The sequence below is a fragment of the Hemiscyllium ocellatum genome, chromosome 20, assembly GCF_020745735.1.
Source record: "Hemiscyllium ocellatum isolate sHemOce1 chromosome 20, sHemOce1.pat.X.cur, whole genome shotgun sequence".
NCBI classification, from domain to species: Eukaryota; Metazoa; Chordata; class Chondrichthyes; order Orectolobiformes; family Hemiscylliidae; genus Hemiscyllium; species Hemiscyllium ocellatum.
This window is the reverse complement of record NC_083420.1, coordinates 39,297,267-39,321,195: the sequence shown is the minus strand read 5'-3', so window position 1 is coordinate 39,321,195 and position 23,929 is coordinate 39,297,267. Positions and strand designations below refer to the sequence as shown.

Genomic DNA, 23,929 nt, shown 5'->3' with positions numbered 1-23,929 from the left:
ACTTCAATTTCACAACTATATAACCATTTAGCCACACTATGCTTTTACCTCTTAGCATTCTTTTTGGAGGCAATGCTGGCACCATTCTATATGGGAACCGCTGGAGGAGCACTTCATGAAACACCACAAAATCATTATATCGGCGATAAACAGATGACTTGAATCTCTGAAAGGAAATGCAACAAGTTGTCAAGGGTCAACACTCATACTGCAGTGAACCAATCAAGGTTAAATGAAAAACAAAAAAATTAAACAATCAGGTAAAAGTTCAGTTCACACCAAACAACAGTTTTTAAAACATACATTTAAACAGTGCCTTTAAAAATAGCAAAATGTTGTAAGTCATGTCACATGTGTGATTCCACAAATGTTGATAAAAACATTGTGGCAGAGAACACAAATGTTTGTTCAAAGAAGAGGTTTTAAGGAGCTGTCTTAAAGAAATGTTTAGGGAAGGAGTTCCAAATCTTACAGCCTAGACAGCTGAAGACACAACCATAAATGCTGGGACAAAGCAAGTCAGGGTGCACAAGAGGAAGAGATCATGGAGGGTTTAAGGGGGTTGCAGAGATTGGGACTGCAAAGACCATTGAAGGATTTGAATACAAGGTTGGAAATATTAAAAATTGAAGCTTTGGTGGACCAGGAGTCTATGTAGGTATGAGGACACAGGAAGGAAGATTAAAGGTCACTGAAGAAGAGATCTAAGATATTCCAGAACAACACCATGAAGGATCAAGTCCTGAGCAAAACTCACCTGGCTGGAAAGTTCATACTCCACATGTTTTAGAAAGAGACCCTTCTTTTCTGGAATTAGTTCCACCTGCACCGTGTCAACATGCAGCAGATCTTGCAGAGTCATTGACAGGAGAATCGGATTCCCGTGAGTCTGCATCCGGATTGACTCTAGCTCACCCAACCGAGGTTTTGGATATTCTTGGGAAGAATTAGCTTATTAAAGAACACCATACAGAACGCAACCTACCCCACAATCTGACACTTCTCAACACCACTAAAAGCTTGCGGATGAATTCCCAATAGATACTTCAGATTAGATTACTTACAGTGTGGAAACAGGCCCTTCGGCCCAACAAGTCCACACCGACCCGCCGAAGTGCAACCCACCCATACCCCTACATTTACCCCTTATCTAACACTACGGGCAATTTAGCATGGCCAATTCACCTGACCCACACATCTTTGGACTGTGGGAGGAAACCGGAGTACCCGGAGGAAACCCACGCAGACATGGGGAGAATGTGCAAACTCCACACAGTCAGTTGCCTGAGTCGGGAATTGAACCTGGGTCTCTGGCGCTGTGAGGCAGCAGTGCCACCACTGTGCCACCGTGCCGCCCATTTCACTGCAATGTTTAAAACAACACAAAATAAAAACCTCCTTTCCCTCAACTTAAGTTTTCCCCTACTCAACACTTCCCTTTCTACATATGTTGCGGCTCAGTGGATAGCAGTCATGCCTCAGAAACAAGACAGTAGCTTCAAGTCCCTTTGCAGAGACTAGGACAACAGAAAGGCCATTACTCCGAATCAAGTACTGAGAGAAGCTGTGCACTGTTAGATGTGCTGTCCCAAGTGAGACGTTAAACTACGCTCTGAGCGGAGCGTAAAAGATCTCATGAGATGATGTGTGGTGGCAATGGAGTTCTTGCCAGTATCTTAAATATCCATATTCTTGTTATTCCAGAACCCTATTCAAAATCAGGAAAGAAGTACTTTTCACCACACAGACTGCAGTGGTTCACAAATACCATCCCAGGCAACACTAGTCTTGACAGCAACATCTATAACCTTAAAATGATATTTTTAAAACTCAAAACATACAGCATGCATCTTTTGACTTATTAATCTTTACCTTAAGAACTATGAAATTCTAAACCTTGAGAACAGAGGAGAATAAGGGGTGACCTTACAGAGGTTTATAAAATCATGAAGGGCGTAGGTAAGGTGAGTAGCCAAGGTCTTTTCCCCAGGGTGGGGTAGTCTAAAACTAGTGAGCATAGACTTAAGGAGAGAGGGGCAAGATTTAAATACATCTGTGGACAACCTTTTCACAGAGAGGGTGATGCGCATACGGAACGAGCTGCTAGAGGAAATGGTAGCGGCGAATACAATTACAACATTTAAAAGACAACTGGACAGATACATGGATAGGAAAAGTTGAGGGATATGGGCTAGTTCAGTTTAGGAAACCTGGTCGGCATGGATGAGTTACGTAGAAGGGCCTGTTTCTGAGCCCTATGACTCTAAGTAGATTCACTGTACCTTGTGTGATATTCTCTAGTAGTTTTGGAGAAGGCTGCTTTCCCTGCTGAGCTAGAGCAATCAACACCAAAGCTCTGTACAGGGCTGACTTTGTGATGGACTCTTCCTTGGATTCTACAATCTCAGCAATCTGGAAACACAGCATAAAGACATCACTTGTAGGAGAATATGCTTAGTCAATATGGGATCTAATTCTTTCAGCTCATCCACAATAAGATATTTTACAATAAAAAAGGTTAACGAAGTGAACATTGGTCCTGCAGAGAGAAATCTGGTGAATAAATAAGGAGATGACAGATAACTTGAAGGTATTTAGCCTTAGCCTTTCCCTTAGAGAATACTTTTCCTACCTATTTCCCTATCTACTGCTTTTTCTGGAAGGAAATGAGGAACTCAAGAAATGCAGAGGTACGTGAGTGCACAGGTGCATGAATCGCAAAAGTATATCTTTAGACAAAGAGGCCCAAAATGCCTGTAAGGGTGACAGAAGCAGAGCAAGTAGAAAAGCAAATAGAATATTATCATTTATTCCAAGATGAACTGAGTATGAAAGTAGACTATACTTCAGACATACAGGGAATTGGTGAGGCCACACTGAGAGTAATGTGAAGAATTGGTCTCCTTATTTCACGAAAGAATATAAATGGATTGGAAGCAGTTCAGAGGTTTACTCTATTAATAATTGGAATGGGCAGATGTCTTAATAGGAAAGGTCAGATAGACTACGCTTATATCCATTGGGGTTTAGAAGAAAAACAGACGATATGACGGAAACATCCTGACGGGTCTTGACAAAGTAGAGTTGAAAAGAAATAGATTTTCCAAAGAAGGAAAATAAGTAGGGGTCACTGTTTAAAAATAAAGGGTTACCCATTTAAATCTGTGATAAGAATTTGTCACTTTCAAAGGGTCATAATTCTCTTCCTCACAAGACAGCAAAAACAGTCTTTGACTGCTCTTCAGACACTGGAAGGTAGATTTTTAGTAAACAAGGAAGGAACAGCTTTCCGGTTAGGAGGAAATGTGGAATTATCAGATCAGTCATGATCTTATTGGATAGTGGAGCAGGTTCAAGGTGTTGAATGACCTACTCCAGCTCCAAGTTCTATGTCTGCATGTACCCCTCCAAAAAGCTAAATTACACCCATTAAACAAAAGAGTAAATTTTACCTATAAAATAGCTTTTGCTGGGATGAGAGAAGGGCAAGTAATTATTTCATGGTCACTGAGTCAAAGTATTAGGGCTGGCAGTGGAACTAAGACCACAGTGCGAAGGAGAAGTAGGTCAATCAGCGCATCAGCCCAATGAGATCACGACTAATCTAATAATCCTCAAATCCACTTTCCTAACTTTACCCTATTACCTTTGATTCCTTCACCAATGAAAAATCTCTCAGCCTTGAATACAATTAACAATCCAGCCTCAGGAGCCCTCTGCACTGAAGAATTCCAGAGATTCACTTGAGAAAAGAAATTCCTCATCTGTCTTAAAATGACTGACCTCTTATTGAAATTATGCCCTTGGATCCTAGGTTTTCCCAACTAATGAAAACAATCCGTGTCTACCCTGTCAAGTCCCCAAAGAACCTTGTATATTTCAATAAAGTTGTCTTATTCCAACTTTATTGAAATTCCAATGAGCATAGGTCCAACCTATCCAATTTTTCCTAAGACAGTCCTTCCATACCCACTATTATCCTAGCAAACCTTCTCTGGACTGACAACAATGCCAGTGTATCTTTAGACAAAGGGGCCCGAAATGCCTGGTAGGGTGGTAGAGGCAGAAACCCTCATTAGGGGGACCTAAGAGTTCAAATATATAATTCTTTGAAGTTTGCATCACATATAGGGTGGTTAAAAAAGCATTCAGCACACTTGCTTTCATTGCTCAGTTCTCCGAGTTTGGAGTTGGGAAGTCATGTTGAGCTTGTATAGGACATTGGTGAGGCCTCTTCTGAAGTACTGTGTCCAGTTCTGGTTGCTCAGTTATAATAAGGATATTATTAAGCTAGAGAGGGTTCAAAAATGACTTATCAGGATGTTGCTGGGTATGGAAGGTTTAACTTACTAAAAAAAGGCTGGATAGGTTGGGTCTTTTCCCACTAGAGGTTTTAGCGTGACCTTATAATAGTTTATAAAATCATGATGGTTATAGATAGGGTTAATGGTAGGTGTCTTATCCTTAGGGTGGGAGTTTCATGACTAGGGGGAACATTTTTCTAAGATGAGAAGAGAGATTTAAGAAAGACTGAGGGGCTTTTTTTTTTAAACACAGTAGGTACTTCATGTGTGGAATGAAATTCCTGAGGAAGTGGTGGATGTGGGCACAATTACATTTAAAAAACACTTATATAAGTACATGAAGAGGAAAGGTTTGGAGGGATATGGACCAGGAACAGGCAGGTGGTACTAGTTTAATTTGGGATTATGTTAAGCATGGACTGGTTGGACCAAAGGGTCTCTTTCTATGCTATATGATTCTATGACTCTATAAGTACCTAGACGGTGAATTCACAATGCCTAGGCATACAAGGCTATTGGGTGGAAAATGGGATTAGAATAGTTAGGTGGTTGATTCTGACCAGACTCTATTGACTGAAGGGACTTTTTCTGTGTTGTAGACCTCAAAGACTCTTATAAAACTATTCACAGTAGTTCAGCTGTGATCTGACTCATACTTTGTACAGTTTTAATAAAACCTTCCTTTTTTTATACGCCATTCCCTTTGAAATAAAAGGCAATACACCATTTCACTTCCCTATTACCCGACGAACTTGGATGCTAGCTTTTTATGATTTATATACAAGGACTCGCAAATCCTTCTGTTTTGTAGCTTTCTCCAGCCTTTCTCCATTTAAATAACATTCAGCTCCTCTATTTTTCCTATCAGAGTCCATACCTCACATTTTTCCATATTATACCTCACTCCTCCAACTGCTGGTACCTTTTTCTTTTCCATGGTCCAAATAAATTAGTTACTTATGGGAGCTTGCATACAAACTGGCAATCATTTTCTATAAAACAATATTTCAACAAGGAATCATTAACTTTGGAACATCCCGAGTACATCAAAGGCACAACTCAATCCATCTTTTCTCTTTTTCTTTCCTTTCCTGTTCTATACTAACACTGCACAGATTCCCCAAAAGATCAGATAGTTTATTCAACGAGAAAGTAATATACAGAACAGTGAGATGCCAACCTCCTCCCTGCATTGAATCAGACAAACACTGTGAAAAACTCTAATTAAAAGGGCAAACTATTTCCTGTGCTCTGGAAGGATAAAGGTAGTCATGGAACAGTAGAGTGAAGGGTGATTAATTAAATAGATGGATAAATCAGGACTGAACTCAACCAGACAGTAAAAGGGAGAAGTTGCTAAGAGAAAGGCAAAGCAATAGTTTACTTACGATCACCTCTTCAGACCAACACAATGATCAGTGTTATCATTAAACGATTTCTATAGGACAATCCTTTCATGGCATATTTCCTGTTCATCCAAATCTCCAGCAACAGCAACGCCAGGTGAAATACTTAACAATACTCAGTCCAAAAGGTTGCTGGTCAATATTTTACACCAAATACAATGAGTTAATTAATCCAATCTATGATCTCTTCCTACTTATTACAATACTACACTGTGACCAACATAATCAGTTAAACAGGAAAACACCAAACAGTCCACAATGTCAGAGAGAGAGGAAAATGATTACACAAGTTGAATTTCCCCACTTAACTGAACAGTTGGCAGTTTCACTTACAAAGAAGCAACTTAAAACACAAATAATTTGTTTGTCAAGTGTAACACAGCAGAGAAAGCCAATCAGCTCAGACTCTTTAAAAAGGCTATGGTTAAGTCCCATACTCCCCTCTCCTTTCACAAATATACTGAACTGTTTTCCCCTTTAAAGTATTTATCCAATGCCCCTTCCAATGAGATGTCAAACAAGAGCTTAGATGTAAAGGTCCCATGGCACCATTTCAAAGAGTATGAAATTGCCATAAGCTATGGCCAATCTTTCTACAAACATATGAACAAGGAACAAGAATCGGCCACAGCCTTTAAAGCTAACTCCAGCATTCAGTAAGGCCATGGCTGATCTGATTTTAACCTCAACTCTGCATTCCTGCATATGTTCGATATCAAGAATCTATTTACTTCTATGTTAAAACATTTATAGATCCTCCATCCACTTCCTTGAGGAAGGGAATTCCAAACACACAATCCTCAAAAAAATTCCGCTTCACAGTCACGCTTTTAAAATTATGTTGCCTAGTTACATATTATCCCACAAGAGGAAACATCCACCTGGTCAAACCTCCTCAGGGTTTTAGACTTTATTTAAGCCACCTTTGACTCTTCTAAACTAGAGGATACAGGTTTAACCTGTTTAGCATTTCTTCATAAGGCAATCCACTCATTCCAAGTATTAGTCTGGCAAACCATCTCTGAACTTTTTCCAACACATTACCATCCTCCCACAAGAAACACTGTGCCAGACTGACAAGCAAGCAGAACAATAACGAAACACCACTGATATACTGATGTTAATTAAATTCATCAAAAGAACATTATTGGCAAGCTCTGTCCCTAAAATTTCTAATAAAAATGAGTTATGAAATTCTAAAGTGCCATCAAAAAGAAAGTCCAAAAAGAATTGGGAGAAAACTGGGCAAAAATGTCAACAATTGATATCATCAAACACTGAGTGCAATCGTCTTTAAAAATTGTTCCAATTCCCATAGAGGGCAAAAAGTTTCAAACATAAATTAAAATTCTCAGTAAATGACAAAGAATTAAGATATCAAATTAAGTCTTTTGCAGAATCAAACTTAAGTGTCAATGAAACAGAATTTATATGGCAACTACAGAAAAAATATCACCCTAAATTTAACATCCAAAATTCCCACACGAGTGTCAAATTTCACTACTATCTGCAGAACTGAGATTTTACAGGAAGAGGTCCAACAATGCTGCCATCAGGTTGGCCTTTCTCATTTTCACCAAGTCGTAAGATAGAGCTATGATCAAAATGACTTTCTCTCTATTTCGGGAGAAGCCCGAACAGAATATCAACAGAAAGGCATGACACTTCTGGCCACACCAGGACAAAATTCACCAAATCCTTGGCTTACCATGGAATGTGTCTTTTTAACCAAAAACCAGCTTTCCACCCATGCTTCTGCTTGGTAGCTCACAGACAAGAGACACACCTCTCTGCTGACTACATGAACTGCAGCCCCTTCCCTCTCTGAGATACTGTCACAGAATTTGAAGAATGATAATTTATCTAGCTAGCATAATCTTGTTGTCATCATTGGGCGTAAACATTTTACACTCACAGTGGTTCTTCCTATTCATTGATCCAGCAAAGCTTGTTGTTATCAAACAAGATTTGGAAAATGTCACATGACTTTCTTCATTACCCCATTTTACCTGAAAGAGACCATTGAAAACCATCCAATAAACTTCACATTCAGAACAATTCTTGTTTTCCCATCTTTCTAGTAAACCTCTCGGTAGAACAGTGGTCAGTCTTAGTACTGTAGGTTAAGCAATTATCTCCACAAAACAAACTCAAAATACCTCCCACTGTGTGTCAGTTCTTACTGAGGAATTGCTGCATTACCTGACTCTGTACAAGAGGTGGCAGCTCAGTCCTGTTCAACAGTTTATGAAAATCACTTCTCCGTACGTAATCCTCATGTTTACAGCAAATAGCTTCATACACCTTTCGGTAATAGGGAGGAACATCACCTACCATAAGCAAAGGGATAACTTAAAAGACATGAAGGTATACTTTTGTAGAAAACTGTAAAAAAACTGCAGATGCTGGAAGTCAGAAGCAAAAACAAATTGCTGGAAAAACTGAGCAGGTCAGGCAACATCAGTGGACAGAAAGCAGAATTAACATTTGGGGTGCAGTGCCCCTTCTTCAGAACTGATTGTAGCTGGGAGATGCACATGCACGACACAAGGATGGGTTGAGAGGAGAAACAGGTGGAGGGGTCATATGTGCATGAGACCCAGGATGGGAGAGGGGTGTCTCTCTCACACGCGTGCTCGTGCCAAAGCTGGAGAGGGAGCGTGGAGTCACACGTGCGCCCGAGCCAGATCCGTGGTGGGGCTGCAGGGTCACACACGTGCACTCAGGTAAGATCTGTGGTGGGGGTGTGGGATCATACGCGTGCGCTCAGGCCAAATCTGTGGTGGGGTGTGGGGTCACACCCGTGCTCAGGCCAGATCAGGGGTCACACGTGTGCTCAGACCAGAATGGGGTGAGGGTGTGGGGTCACATACGTGTGCTCAGGCCAGACTGGGGTGTGGGGTCACACACGTGTGCTCAGACCAGATCAGGGGTCACACGCGTGCGCTCAGGCCAGAATGGGGTGGGGGTGGAGGCATGGAGTCACATGTGCACTCAGGCCACATGAGGGGTCACACATGTGCTCAGGCCAGATCCAGGGTGGGAGTGTGGGGTTACACGTGTGCGCTCAGGCCAAATCCGTGATGGGGATGTGGGGTCACATGTGCACTCAGGCCAGATCCGCGGTGGGAGTGTGGGGTCACACACATGCACTCAGGCCAGATCCGCGGTGGGAGTGTGGGGTCACACACATGCACTCAGGCCAGATCCGGGGTGGGAGTGCGGGGCCACACACATGCACTCAGGCCAGATCCGGGGTGGGAGTGTGGGGTCACACGTACGCTCAGGGCAGATCAGGGATAGGGGTGTGGGGTCACACGTGTGTGCTCAGGCCAGACCTGGGGTGATCACACGCATGAAACGGGGGGGGGGGGGAAGGTGAGAACGAGAGCCAGTGTGTTGTCACTGGCGCGCGACTGAGACCCAAAGCTTGCCTGGGGTCAGACACACACGCGCGCGCCAGCGACAGTTGGGGGGGGGGGGGGTGGGTCTCACGCGCGGTCCTGGTGTGAGACCTGGGTGGTGGGTCCTACGCGCGCCAGCGACAGTTGGGGGGTGGGTATTGAGCGCGCGGGGGTGGGGGGGGGGGGGTGGACACACAGCTGTTTGTGGCGGTTAGAGAACCGGGTCCCCAGGCGGCGCGGGGAGTCTCGGAATCTAAGAACAGTCTCAGTCTCACACACTCTGTTACGACCCCCCTCCCAAAATTGCCGTCCGGATATTTTCATTCATCGGTTTGATCTTCGGGTCATTTCACTCCCGTGACCGAGAAAAACACGAACCGTTAAGTCTTTTTTAAAAAGTTCGGTCCAAAAACGGAGCCGGAGCCAGAGCCAGAGCCAGCCTGCTGGAGGAAGACACGTTGAAGTTTTCCATCTTACCTTCATTAATCTCCGTCTCCATGTCCAAATCATGTGAGCCGGCAAGCTGCCATGTGATTTCCTCAATAATAAACGCAAGACGGCAAAATAAATAACCTTCAAAATACTTCGCTGCTCCCAAATCCTGTTTTTTGAAAAAAACTTAAAATAAGTTTTCACAACTTTTTTTCTTTCCCCTTCATGTACATGGCAGAAGTGAAGAGCCTGGCGGTGAGATAATTGCGCGACTGTTTGCCGACTCGATGTGATCCCCACGTTACCGATCTGGCAGCACCCGCTTCTCCCGAGGTATCGCCTCCGATACCGAGGAGCGAGAGTCGGTGAGGGGGATCGATTGGCTTCAGCGGGCCGACTAAAACCGGCGTAGAGTTGACACCAGCCGTCTCCGGTCGATTTTAGCCTCAGCTCAAGACCTGGGATTCATTTGTTTCGACATCCCCCCCCCCCGACCAATGGTTTCAGAGTTTTCGAACACAACATCAAAGTGTTGGCTTTATTGACCCGTCCTACTTACTTTAAAAATATTTAGCTGGAACAATTCCAGTCAACAGATCCAGTTGCCCGCGTCTGTGCGCAATGAGCGCCATGGATATGCGGTTGGCGGCTGAATGTTTCAGACACAGTTCATTTCTCCTTTGCATTCACTTTCTCTTGGTGTTTGAACCTTCCTCGGTCTCACTCGTCCACGCTTCTTCTTTGGTCTTAATCTCTCCTGCACCAATCTGTCTGTGGCTCCCTTGCAGCGCTCGCCGCCTAACTAACTCCGGGTAACCTTTCAGTCGACCGGCGGTGTTGTGACTCCCTGCCGTTGCTATAGCCCCGCCGTCAAACAGCTGGGGCCCACACGGACCCAGGACCAGGACCAAACCAGGGGAGTCAGGACCCTCTTCCCACCTCCCCCCCGGAGCCAGGCACGGGGTGATCCTGATGTACCGAGATGTCGCTAAGTGGTGGAACTGAGGAGGACCTGGGGGTGAGAGACCACACCGAGAAACGAATCTACGGACTTCTATGACCGAGTTTATTGGGGGGGGGAACACCCAAATTGTTTCCAAAACAATTTCTCTTCCCATTCCACCCCATCCTATACCCTTGCCCAAATCCCCCTCGTCCCCCGATACCATCCCTCCCCAAAGCACTTTATTTCTTTACAGCCAATGAAGCGTTTTCGAACTGTGGTGATACAGATAACATAGGAGACAGTTGTGCAGTGTGTGGGGCAAGGGTTAGTTTGTGTGTGCCTGTTACTGCAGGTCATGAAGATAGAGAGTAAACTCCCCAGCCCTTCTTGTGGGCCGCCAGAGATGCAGCGGTCAATGGTTTAACACCGCCTTTTTAAAAAATCTCCCTTAGTACCGTAATATGTCAGTCTAGATAAATGATAAAGTCACTGAATTGAGAGTTGACAACAATCATCGGACTCACGGAATACTAACGCATAGATTGGAATAGTCCTAGGAAGGAAAGAGAGAATTACTTTCCAACATGATAAAGTTTCCTTATGTACTTTTTTTCTGTTTCAGGGAGAGGATGGACTTTCAATCGTTACATATGAATCTGATATAGAAAAGGTAAGATACCTAAGAAATAATTGTGCAGTCAGAGCTGCCCTTTTGTTCATTTTGATTGACAGAGTGGTAGTACACTCTTCTTAGCATGCTTCAACGGATATTGACGCACTGTTTGAAATTTCCTATCAACATTGACAAACTCCTGGAGATCATCAGCAAATATTGACATGCTCCCAGGGATTACCAACAAATGTTAGCATCGTCATGGGGATCGCCTGTAAATATTGACACAACTCTCCTCTCCTGTCCCTCCACCAGCAACAACTGACAAACTCAAGAACTCCTTTTAAACTGTTGGTTGCAAAATGGAAAACAATTTCCATTATTACAAAAAAAATTTATGGTATTGAATAATTAATGTTGCGTTAGTAGTCAACAAATACAAAAGAAAATATCAAATGCAGGATTCTGAAAATAGTGTGCTAATGGTATTACCAAACCTCAGGATCATAACTCAGACATTCAAAGTTGAATATCTTAGTTTTAATATGACCAACAGCAGATGGTGATACCAGAGACCCAGATAATGTTCTGAAGTGCTGGGTTTGAATTACACCATGGCAGATGGTGGAATTTGAATTCAATAAAAATCTGGAATTAAGAGTCTAAATGACCATGAAACCATTGTTGATTGTAGGAAAACCCTATCTGATTCACTAATGTCCTTTAAGGAAGGAAACTGCCATCCTCACTTCTTACCAGGTCTGGCCTACGTGTGAGCTGAAAATGTGTTGCTGGAAAAGCGCAGTGGGTCAGGCAGCATCCAAGGAGCAGGAGAATCGACGTTTCGGGTATGAGCCCTTCTTCAGGAAGCCTACGTGAGACTCCAGATTCCCAGCAATAAGGTTGACTCTTAACTGCCCTTTGGGCAATTAGGGATGGGCAATAAATTCTGGCCGAGGCAGCAACACCTTCATCCTGTGAATGAATTTTTAAAAAGATGATCATTCCTGAAAATATGTAGAAAAGCTATGCTAATCTGACTAATTTTAAATGTATCACAGCTACTAGAGACTCATCTGAAGCTATCAGTAACCTCAAGGGTACTAAATAGAATTTTTAAGAAAGGAAACAAAGATAAACCTCTATTAAAATAAGTGGTCTTCATGACCTCAGATAATCATAACAATTTACAACCAGTTTAGAAATTTTTGAACTATCATCACTGTTGTAATAGAGGAAATATAGCAATCAATTTGAATACAGAAAGATCTACCAAACAGCAGTGAGCTAATAACTGGATAATGAACTTGAAATTAATATCAAGGCTGGAGACTGCACTGAAAAACTGAATGCTCTTATTATATAGACTCATATGTCATTGGAGAATGCTATTCAGCCCATTGTGACTGAGCTAACTCTTTGAAACTGCTAAGATTAGTCTTACAGCTGACTTCCTATACAATACTGAATTCAAATAGATCTGTAACATCTAGCATTGGTGAACAGTGCAGAAACCAAAATGGCAACTGGAGTGAACAAGGGCCGATGCAAATGTTGGGGGACCAGAGCATGCTACATCTTCAGCCACTTCCGGTGCAGCTCATACAGTACCACATGCTGAAAATAGCATTCAATTGCTTGTGCCTTGCATATGGCTGAAGCCTTTTAATGGTCACAGTCATGATGTTTATCACTTCTACTAACTGATTTTACACTGATAATGCAAACTTGGACTGTACAAGTCTATTGAATGTATTTGAGGAGAAAGTGAGGTCTGCAGATGCTGGAGATCAGAGCTGAAAATGTGTTGCTGGAAAAGCGCAGCAGGTCAGGCAGCAACCAAGGAACAGGAGATTCAACTTTTCGGGCATAAGCCCTTCTTCAGGAATGAGGAAAGTGCCCGAAACGTCGAATCTCCTGTTCCTTGGATGATGCCTGACCTGCTGCGCTTTTCCAGCAACACATTTCAGCTATTGAATGTATTTGCTTTTTATTCACTAAAGAATATGCCTTTAGCTGCAAGTGGGGCTCAGCATTAGGATTATTTGAAATCCCAGGTAGCAACATTAGTTGAGGTGTTTTTGACTTGCTTCTACTCATGTTGAGTTTGTAGAAGACAACATTGACATGTTTTCTTTCCTCAAATATTTCCAAGCTTGCTGATTATTTTTAGCATTCTCTATTTTTATTTGTGGAAGCGCTGTGTTGTGTGTTTGGAGGTTTTCTTTTTGAAAACTGGTGCTTAAAATCTGTAAGGACACAGGAGTTGCTGATTCATACATTGGCCTGTGGTTATAGTTCCTCTCAGATTTCAACATGACCTTATAACTGAAAAAAGCCCAGAAAGAGTACCTCAGCAAAGAGGTAGGGACAAGAGTGCCTTATATACAGATTATACAGAATACAGTATCTAGAACAGCACTATGGATCTGAATTTCACATCCACTATTTGGTCATATCTCATTATCCATTAAGAATATTCTCGCTACACTTGAGCCTGGAGCAATGTCTTGATTGACTCCAGTTCATTAAGAGGTGGACCCAAAACATTAACTTTATTTTCTCTCCACAAATGCTGCCAGACCTGCTGACATTTTCCAGCAATTTTGTTTTTGTGCCTGTTTATGAATGTTCCGTCTATGTTAATCTTAGTTTGTAACGGAAATCTTAAAATGGGAAACCTTGTCTCGTGATTCTTTGTTGGGTGCTGATAAATTAACTTCTTCTTTAAAAAATGATTGGTCTCCATAGTGTTTTAACTTTACACTCACTCCTGGGTATAAAGTGACTGACCAAATGGGATATTTTGAGTTCCAATAGTATAAAAATGTAAAGGGAAATTGGGTGAGAGATTTGAAAATGAATTCACTTACCTTAATAAGTGTGCAAAGTCATCAAACTTTCTTCAGCATTGCTGCTAGGTCCTCTGAGCCAGACACCATCATTGTTCGCACTTGCTATCTGGTCCTCCATATTTCTTGTTCAGACTTACACCAAAGCAGACTTCATTTTAAGAGCTGGAGGCTAACTGGAGCATTGCTTGTCCCATGCATGTTCTTCAGTCCCCTGTTAAACATGCAGTCAATAACACAGCTTGGATTGGATTGCATGCTACTATAGTTAAAATGACAAGATAGCACCAAATTTGCATACACTGCCTGACCTCACAACACACCAGACCCTTGCCATCTTTGAACAATATTATTATTTTATCTAAAAGGCAGTACCTAATATAGTAAGATGCTGCAGTTCCAGTCAGGAGTGTGTCTACAAGTTTCACCTCTCAACAGTGCAATTCAAAGGCCACAAAGCCACAGCTATTGACAAACTGAAATTTATAAAAGGTGATTTACTGATTTTTTTTTTACGTATAGAAACCCAAGAAGAAGAAATCAAATAAGCCACCCAAATCCCCAAGTGAGTAGTACTAATTCAAATTCACAGTGCAACTGTTTTCCATCTAATGTTTCCCCTCCTGAAGCCATTACATTACATCCGGAATTTATGTGGGATAATATATAGAAGCACGACCAGGAGGATTTTTTGAATAGTACCTGGATAGTCCAGTGAGAAAGGGGGCCAAACCGATGTAGTATTGGGAAATGCGCCCAACCAGATGATCAACATTTCAGTGGGAGAGAGCATTTTGATGATAGTGACCATAATTCCATTAGTTTTGGATACTTATTGATAAGGACAAGAATGGATCTTGAATGAAGGTGTTAAATTAGGGGAAGGCCAACTTTTAACTGAATTAGGCAAGAATTGGAGAATATGAATTGGGGGCAGTTGTTTGAGGATAAACCAACATCAGACATGTGGGAGTTTTTTTAAAGACCAGTTGATTAGAGTGCAAGACAGGCATGTTCCTGTGAAAATGAAGGACAGGAATGGTAGGATTCAGGAACCTTGGATGACAGGGGAAATTATCAGCTTAGTCAAAAAAGAAGGAAGCATACCCAATATCTAAAAACAGATAAAGTCCTTGAAGAATATAGAGAAAGTAGGAAGGAGCTCAAACCGGGAGTTAGGAGGGCTAAAATGTCCTTGGCCAGCAGAGTTAAGGAGAATCCCAAGGCATTTTATAGATATATTAGGAGCAAGAGGGTAGCTAGGGAAAGAGTAGGCCCACTCAAGGATAAAGGAGGGAGTTTATGTGTGGAGGCATTGAAATGGTGAGATTCTTAATGAGCTGTACTTTTCATTAGTCTTCATCAAAGAGAGGGATGTTGAGGTTAGGGAAAGGTGTGTGAATACACTTGGGCAGGTCAACATAATGAAGTATGAAATGTTGAATATCTTGAAATTCATTAGGTACACAAGAACTCAGGGCCAGCTGTGATCTATCTGAGGACATTGTGGGAGGCAAGGGAGGAAGTACAGGTAGTTCTGAGATAATGCGTGTTTCAGCAGCGTGATTTGGCTATAAGGTTACTGAAGAATTAGAGAATGGTATTTTTAAGAACGCTTGCTTCCATTGTCAATAACGTGATTCCATTGGGGACTGGTTTATATGCTTCATTCTGCACATGTGCCAAAACCTCCATGTGTTTTGCACGTACACCAATGTCCATGCCGTTCTGCGCATGTGCCATGTCCATGCCATTCTGCCCAAGCACAAGTGTCCGTGCTGGTTTTCATGCCGATCTGCACATAGACTGATGCTGACATCGGCACATGTGCCATTTTGCGCATGTGCCAATGTCAGCTGCCCACAGAGCAGCTTTTTGGGAGAAGTACTGTACACAAAGCAGCTTTCTTACACTGTGTTAAATTTACTTTTGTTTTGTTAATAAATATAATTTTAGGCAATGCTGTGACTCAGACTTTTGGGTGATTTTTGAGCAATCATGAGTGATATTTTTTGCTGGTCTGCCCCAACCCCATTTTTCCCATCGGCCCCATTATTTCTATTAAGCGAGGTTTTGCTGAAACACAACTACAGTGTTATCGGAGAACCACTTGTAGTAGGGCATTAACAGATATCTTTGCATCCTCTTTGGCCTCAGGTAAGGTTTCAGAGGACTAGAGAGTGGCCAGTGTTGTTCCTTTGTTTAAGAAGGGCATCAACGATAATCCAGGTAATTACAGGCCAGTGAGTTTGAGTCAGTGGTGAGGACCTGTTGGAGAAGATACTGAGAAACAGGATTTAATTACATTTGGAAGCAAATGAACTTGTGTGAGGAAAGTCATTTCTCATCAGCTTGGTTGAGTTTTTTGAGGATGTGACAAGATTGATTGGAAGGGCAGTGAATGTTGTCTACATGGACTTTAGTAAAGTATTTGATAAAGTACTTCATAGAAGGCTGGTACAAAAGGTAGAGTCTTATGGGATACAGGGTGCGCTGGCTAGGTGGGTACAGAACAGGCTTTGTTGTGGAAGACAGAGAGTAGCGGTGGAAGGATGCTTTTCAGAATGGAGATCAGTAACTAGTGGTGTTCTATAGGGATTATTGCGAGAACCTTTTGTTGTTTGCAATACATATAAATGATCTGGAGGAAGTGCAAGTGATCTGATAATTTTACAGGTGATACCAAAATTGGTGGAGTTGCAGATAGTGAGGATTGTCGAAGGGTACAGCAGAATATAGATTGATTGCAGATTTGGGCAGAGAAATGGCAGATGGAGTTTAATCCAGACAAATAGGAGGTGATTCATTTTGGAATTATACAATAAATGGTCGGACCTTTAGTAGCATTGATGGACAGATGGATCTGGCATACAGAACCCTGAAAGGAGGGAGGTTATGTGTGGAGCTAGATGAAATAGTGAGATTCAACAGTATTCACCAAAGAGAGGGATGTTGAGGTTCGGGAAAGGTGTGTGAATACTCTTGGGCAGGTCAACATAATGAAGGAGGAAGTGTTGAATGTCTTGAAATTCATTAGGTACACAAGTACCCAGGGCCAGCTGTGATCTGGCCACAGATCCCATGAAAGTGCCAACACAGGTGAATAAGGTGGTCAAGAAGCCATACAGCATGCTTGCCTTCATCTGCTGGGGCATTGAATATAAAAGTTAGCAAGTTATGTTACAACTGTGCAAAACTTTAGTTCAGCCACGTTTGGAACATTACATGTAGTTCTGGTTGCCACTTTTTCAAATGGATGTGAATGTTTTGGAAACTATGTAGAGAAGGTTTAACAGAATGTTGCTTGGTCTGGAGGGTTTTAGTTATGAAGAGAGATTGGAGAAACTCAAATTGTTTTCACTGGAAAGACAGAGGCTGAGCAGTGACCTGATCATGGATTACAAAATTGTGAGAGGCATACATGGGTTGTATTTTCCCAGGGTGGAAAGATCAACTACAAGAGGGCATAGGTTCAAGATGAGTAGGGGAATGTTTAGGGGAGAAGTGCAGGAAGAAAATTTCACACAGAAGGTGGTGGGTGCCTGGAACGCTCTGCCAGTGGAGGTGGTGAAAGCAAGCATGTTAGCAATATTTAAGGTGTATCTAGATAGACATGTGAACAGAGGGATTGAAACCATGGATGGGTAATGAGTAGTTTTTTGGACCAGACCAAATCCTCTGGACCCTAACCTTTTCTTTTTTTAAAGGTAAGTATAAGGTATTGCATTCCAGATTAACTTGATTAGTCAAACTGCTCGACTTTAAGCAAAACACACTTTAATTTTACACTACAGTTAAAATACAGACAGAATAAAAACAAAAGAATTGTTTTAACTGTAATTATCAAAATTCTAATATATATAAATGACTAATTAACTGTTCCAATATAGTAACATCCCATAAACACACAATTAGCAATGGCAAATTCAGTGTCTCACATGTAATTCTAGCAGCAGTAAGAGAACCTCAGTGTTTAGCTGTGATAGAGATAGGAATAAAAGCTTCCACAATTAGGCTTTAAGACTGCAGAAAAAAAGAACTAAAATTCTGATTCTGTGGAAGCTTGACCCCACCTGTTCAGACTGCTTTTACTGTTCCAACTTTTAATAAAGCCCAAAGCCTCTCAAGCAGTATATCTTATTGTCTTTGAGCATACCACTTGGTAATTCTGTCTCAATGTTTCTTCATTAAAAAAACACCAGGACAAAATTCACTTCTTAAAGCCATAATATTATCACAGTAGTGGGTCTAAATAAGCGTTAGGAATTGGCACAAACTTGGTGGGCCAAAGGCCCTGTTCCTGTGCTGTATTGCACTGTATGTTTTATTGTAATTTTTAACCTGAGGGAAAAACCATTGGGATCAGGCGGAAAATAAGCTTTATCACCACACACAATTCTCTCTGTTGATGGCAGTGAAGACTAAAATTAGGCTGTTAAAATTGTTAAATCTATGGGTGAGTCTGGGCAGTAATGAGTGTGAAGGATCTTGGATATGAGTCCTGTGTGAAGTGCCCCTTTACTGGCTTCCCTGTTTGTGGGTTTACTTGAATTCTGTGTCAAATGCAATATGAAAGGCATTTGATAAGAATGGCCATAAACCTACTTAATGAGGTAAAAGCCCATGATGTTGGGGTATTGTATTCACATGGATATAGGATTGGCTAACTAATTGAAAACAGAGAGTTGGGATCTGGGGGCACTTTCAGGATGGTGGCCTAAACCATTGGAGCACTATACGGATCAGTAATGGGGTCACAATTATTTACAGTATTTATTAAAGATTTGGATGTCTGAAGTGAATGTACTATGTCAAGTTTGCAGATGACACAAACTTAGGTGGGAATTTAGGTAGTGAGAGTAATACAAATAATCTACAGAGGGATATAGACAAGTTAAGTGACCTAGCAAAATTTAGCAGGTGAAATATGATGTGGGAAAACGTGACCTTATTTTCTTCCCGCCAAAATGCATAAGAGCTTAATATTTGGGAAAAGACTACAGAAAGCTGCAGAGGCACTTTGGGATACTAGTATATAATCATAAACATCTACCATTCAAGTTGAGCAGGTAATCAGGAAAGCAAATGGAACGTTGGCCTTTATTTCAAAGAGAATGGAGTATGCAAGTTGGGAGGTATTGCTAAAATTATCAAATCACAGTTGAAATACCGTGAACAATTCTGGTCCTCTCACCTTAAGAAAGGCATACTAGCATTGGCAGCAGTTCAGAGAAGGTCCATAAGACCATAAGACATAGGAGTGGAAGTAAGGCCATTCGGCCCATCGAGTCCACTCTGCCATTCAATCATGGCTGATGGGCATTTCAACTCCACTTACCAGCGTTCTCCCCGTAGCCCTTAATTCCTCGAGACAACAAGAATCTATCAATCTTTGCCTTGAAGACATTTAGCATCCCGGCCTCCACTGCACTCCATGGCAATGAATTCCACAGGCCCACCACCCTCTGGCTGAAGAAATGTCTCCGCATTTCTGTTCTGAATTGACTCCCTCTAATTCTAAGGCTGTGTCCACGGGTCCTAGTCTCCTCGCCTAATGGAAACAATTTCCTAGCGTCCACCCTTTCCAAGCCATGTATCATCTTGTACGTCTCTATTTAGTCTCCCCTTAATCTTCTAAACTCCAATGAATACAATCTCAGGATCCTCAGCCGTTCCTCATATGTTGGACCTACCATTCCAGGGATTATCCGTGTGAATCTCTGCTGGACACGTTCCAGTGCCAGTATGTCCTTCCTGAGGTGTGGGGACCAAAACTGGACACAGTACTCTAAATGGGGCCTAACCAGAGCTTTATAAAGTCTCAGTAGCACAACGGTGCTTTTATATTCCAACCCTCTTGAGATAAGAGACAACATTGCATTCGCTTTCTTAATCACGGACTCAACTTGCATGTTTACCTTTAGAGAATCCTCGACTAGCACTCCCAGATCCCTTTGTACTTTGGCTTTACTAATTTTCTCACCATTTAGAAAGTAGTCTATGCTTTTATTCTTTTTGCCAAAGTGCAAGACCTCGCACTTACTCACATTAAATTCCATCAGCCATTTCCTGGGCCACTCTCCCAAACTGTCTAGATCCTTCTGTAGCCTCCCCACTTCCTCAGTACTACCTGCCTGTCCACCTAACTTCGTATCATCGGCAAACTTCGCTAGAATGCCCCCAGTCCCCTCATCCAAATCATTAATATATATTGCGAATAGCTGTGGCCCCAACACTGAACCCTGCGGGACACCGCTCGTCACCGGTCCACTGAGTTCATTTTGGAAGTGGAAGGATTTCCTTATGAGAGAGGTTGAGTAAGTTGGGTATGTGCTTGTTGGAATTTAGGAAATGAGAGAAGATCTTATTGAAATGTGTCAGATTTTTAGGGTTGATTTAGAAAGTTTATTTCCCCTTGTGGGACATTCTAGGTCCAGAGTAAGGGGTCACCCATTTAAGACAGAGATGAGGTGGAATATCTTCTCTCAGTGTGGTGAATCTGTGGAATTCTTTTCAACAGAGGGCTGCTGAGGCTTGGTTATTAAGCGTATTCAAGAATGAGTTGATAGATTTTTACTTGGTAAGGGAATCAAGGTTTATGGGGAAAAGACAGAAAGTGGAGTTGAGGATTATCAGGTCAGGTATGATCTTGCAGAATGGTGAAGTGGGCTCAGTGGACCAAATGGCCTATTTCTGTTCCTACATCTTAAAGACTTGGCAATGACATACTGCTTTCCATTACTTCAGGCATCCCAATATGCTTTACAATCAATTAAGTACTTACAGAATTTAGTCATTGCTATAGTGCAAGTCACAGATGAGGGAGTTCAAATGGGATAATAAGATTGATTGGAAAGTCAGTGTAGCCTCCCTCTGTCCTGTTATGACTCTAAATGCATCAACCAATTTACTGGCAGAAAATTCATACAATGTGCAAATAATCAGATAATCTGTTTTTACTTGCATTGATTGAGAGAACAGAGTATTTGAAAACTCCCTTGCTGTACTCTGAATGCTGTCATAATCTGTTAATCCATCAAATAGGACAGATGGTGCCTTTGGAGAAGTGATTGCTGAGATATTTGTATCATTGGTAGTCACAGGTGAGGTGCCGGAAGACTGGAGGTTGGCAAACGTGGTGCCACTGTTTAAGAAAGACAGTAAAGACAAGCCAGGGAACTATAGACCGGTGAGCCTGACCTCAGTAGTGGGCAAGTTGTTGGAGGGAATCCTGAGGGACAGGATGTACATGTATTTGAAAAAGCAAGAGCTGATTAGGAATAGTCAACATGGCTTTGTGCATGGGAAATCATGTCTGACAAATGTGATTGAGTTTTTTGAAGAAGTAACAAGGAAGATTGATGAGGGCAGAGTAGTAGATGTGATCTATATGCACTTCAGTAAGGCGTTAGACAAGGTTCCCCATGGGAGACTGATTAGCAAGGTTAGAGCTCATGGAATACAGGGAGAACTAGCCATTTGGATACAGAACTGTCTCAAAGGTAGAAGACAGAGGGTGGTGGTGGAGGGTTGTTTTTCAGACTGGAGGCCTGTGACCAGTGGAGCGCCACTGGTTCAGAAAAGATTTACAAGGATGTTGCCAGGGTTGGAGGATTTGAGCTACTGGGAGAGGCTGAACAGGCTGGGGCTGTTTTCCTGGAGCAGTGGAGGCTGAGGGGTGACCTTATAGCGGTTAACAAAATTATGAGAGGCATGGATAGGATAAATAGACAAAGTCTTTTCCCTGGGGTTGGGGACTCCAGAACTAGAGGGCATAGGTTTAGGGTGAGAGGGAAAGGATATAAAAGAGACCTAAGGGTCAACTTTTTCATGCAGAGGGTTGTACATGTATGGAATGAGCTGCCAGAGGATGTGGTGGAGGCTGGTAAAATTGCAACATTTAAGAGGGATTTGGATGGATATATGAATAGGAAGGGTTTGGAGGGATATGGGCCAGATGCTGGCAGGTGGGACTAGATTGGGTTGGGATATCTGGTCAGCATGGACAGGTTAGACCGAAGGGTCTGTTTCCATGCTGTACATCTCTATGACTCTAGTATAACTGAATATCCAAAAGATGCCACCTCCAAGAGAGCAGCATTTTCTCACTATTTCAGTGAACTAACAGCTTGGATTGTGTGCCCAATTCTTCGGAGAGAGAGTTGACCCCTCAAACATTTGCATCAGAAGTAAGAGTAGTATCACTGAACCACAGCTGACATTTGAAGGCAGAAAAGCCACAAACAGGGTCTTAGAGTCATAGAGATGTATGCTGTTGCAGGTACTGCTGTCCAAGCTATCTTTGAAATCCTGCTTACTGCCTTTATCTCACACTTCATTCTTCCTACAGAATCCCCGTATCTCTCAAACACATACTTGCATCCAAAGAAGGCAGCTGTATGGAGATCATTAAAGAGTACAGGGACTATGCACATGGAAAACCCATCAGCCAAGGTGCCGAGAGAGATGTGGGTGGCATCACTTAAACAGGGTGCTGGTAAGTGACAGCCATATAGGTCATCCAATATCCTCCCCTTCTCTTCCCTCTCAAGCTCTCCCCTCTTCTTCTCTTTTCTCTCCTATCCCTCCCTTCTCCCAACAGACTTAACCATCCCTTCCCCTCTAATCATTTTCACATTCCTTTTTTGATTTTCTCCTTTCCACTTCCCTCCTTTCCGTTCACCATTCCTCCCCTCCATTATCCCCCTCTCCCATGTTGGTTCCATGTTGAAGAACAATAGCCACTTCAGACTTGTCAGTTTGAATGGTGGAGACCTCACATTTGAATCTGATCCTAACTTTGCTTACATTTCTATACCCGAGTTGAGTTCTCAGATTTGAAATTTAAAGGAACTGATGGAAGAGCACCACCAGCAATGCGACCTCTCGCTTCATTTGATCGAGGACAAGTAACCTAACCCAGCCCAGTCTGTGTGTGCTTATGCATATATGTACCTACGGATTCATATATGCACATACGGATTCATATATGCATATACATAGCTTTTTGATATGTTAGCATGTTTGAGTTTAAGGGTGTTGTGATTCTCATTGTTATCACATTGTTATAACAGTTGTTCCCTCAGCTCTGTCCCAGTCACTGAAGTCTGAGTATAACTCTGGATACAGTCGGAACTCGAGCTACACAAGTACACCGGAATATCTGAAAGAGGCTCTTGGTATGAAAAAGCCAAAGCATTCCCGTTCAGCCAGTAATGGTGGGTATTCTTTATAAACATCTTCCCCTTTTAAAAATAGACTCAAAATAAGAAATTGGCCTTCTTAGTGGCCCAATGTTGGGTTTCAAGAAGATTTGCAAAGGTTTTTCAGCCTGTTGCTCTCCACTTTCCAAAATCAATATCTAAGTAACAACAGTCAAGGCAACAATATGCTTCAGGATAACAGGCCATGAAGGTCCTTTTCATCATCCCTGCAAAACTATTTAACAATCTCTATATCACTACATCAACTGTTTCTTGAACGATACAACCAAACCTTACACTCTCCAGATTGTACATCAGGTCTCAGACAATCACAGGTGTGCTTCAGGACCACGTGAAAGTTCTGATGTATAAATTTCTATGAAATTGCCCAGCAAATTTAAACTAAACTTATGGTGGAGAATTATTCTGATCCCTAAGATCCCCCAGTCAGTTCTGATGTACTTTCCTGGAATATTACCTAGGAACATAGACAGAGAAAACCTGGCCTAACCCCTGGGTAACAATACAACTGTACCCTAATCATACCCAACGATCCCAAACACTCGACTAACCAACACTTGATTCCAAGCATGACCCAGTTATAAATCTGGCCACCTAACTATCCTCCTGAACCCACAAATACCCCCAATAACCCAATCTGATCAGTCCCAATCACCCTACCTCCAACTGAATCTGACTTCCACTCAATCTACCTACCCAGGAGTATCAGACATCCTGTCACTCTGAGAGCTGGCTAGGAGGGAGCTGA

At 42.2% G+C, this 23,929-nt stretch overlaps 2 protein-coding genes across 2 annotated transcripts in view; one reads left to right on the top strand and one right to left on the bottom strand.

The window, feature by feature from the left end:
• The window catches only part of snx8a (sorting nexin 8a), a 36,977-nt gene extending 26,840 nt beyond the window's left edge, over positions 1-10,137 (bottom strand). The window contains exons 1-6 of the mRNA XM_060840779.1: positions 10,106-10,137; positions 9,592-9,715; positions 7,913-8,040; positions 2,283-2,412; positions 758-936; positions 49-166 (exon numbers count right to left, since the gene is read on the bottom strand). Of these exons, the coding sequence (XP_060696762.1) occupies positions 49-166; positions 758-936; positions 2,283-2,412; positions 7,913-8,040; positions 9,592-9,613 (577 nt within the window). The 5' untranslated portion in view covers positions 9,614-9,715; positions 10,106-10,137. The remainder of the gene's footprint in view (positions 1-48; positions 167-757; positions 937-2,282; positions 2,413-7,912; positions 8,041-9,591; positions 9,716-10,105) is intronic.
• Positions 10,138-10,409: 272 nt separating this feature from the next.
• iqce (IQ motif containing E) overlaps positions 10,410-23,929 on the top strand; it is a 67,312-nt gene continuing 53,792 nt past the window's right edge. The window contains exons 1-5 of the mRNA XM_060840778.1: positions 10,410-10,564; positions 11,115-11,162; positions 14,480-14,522; positions 22,308-22,454; positions 23,032-23,175. Of these exons, the coding sequence (XP_060696761.1) occupies positions 10,529-10,564; positions 11,115-11,162; positions 14,480-14,522; positions 22,308-22,454; positions 23,032-23,175 (418 nt within the window). The 5' untranslated portion in view covers positions 10,410-10,528. The remainder of the gene's footprint in view (positions 10,565-11,114; positions 11,163-14,479; positions 14,523-22,307; positions 22,455-23,031; positions 23,176-23,929) is intronic.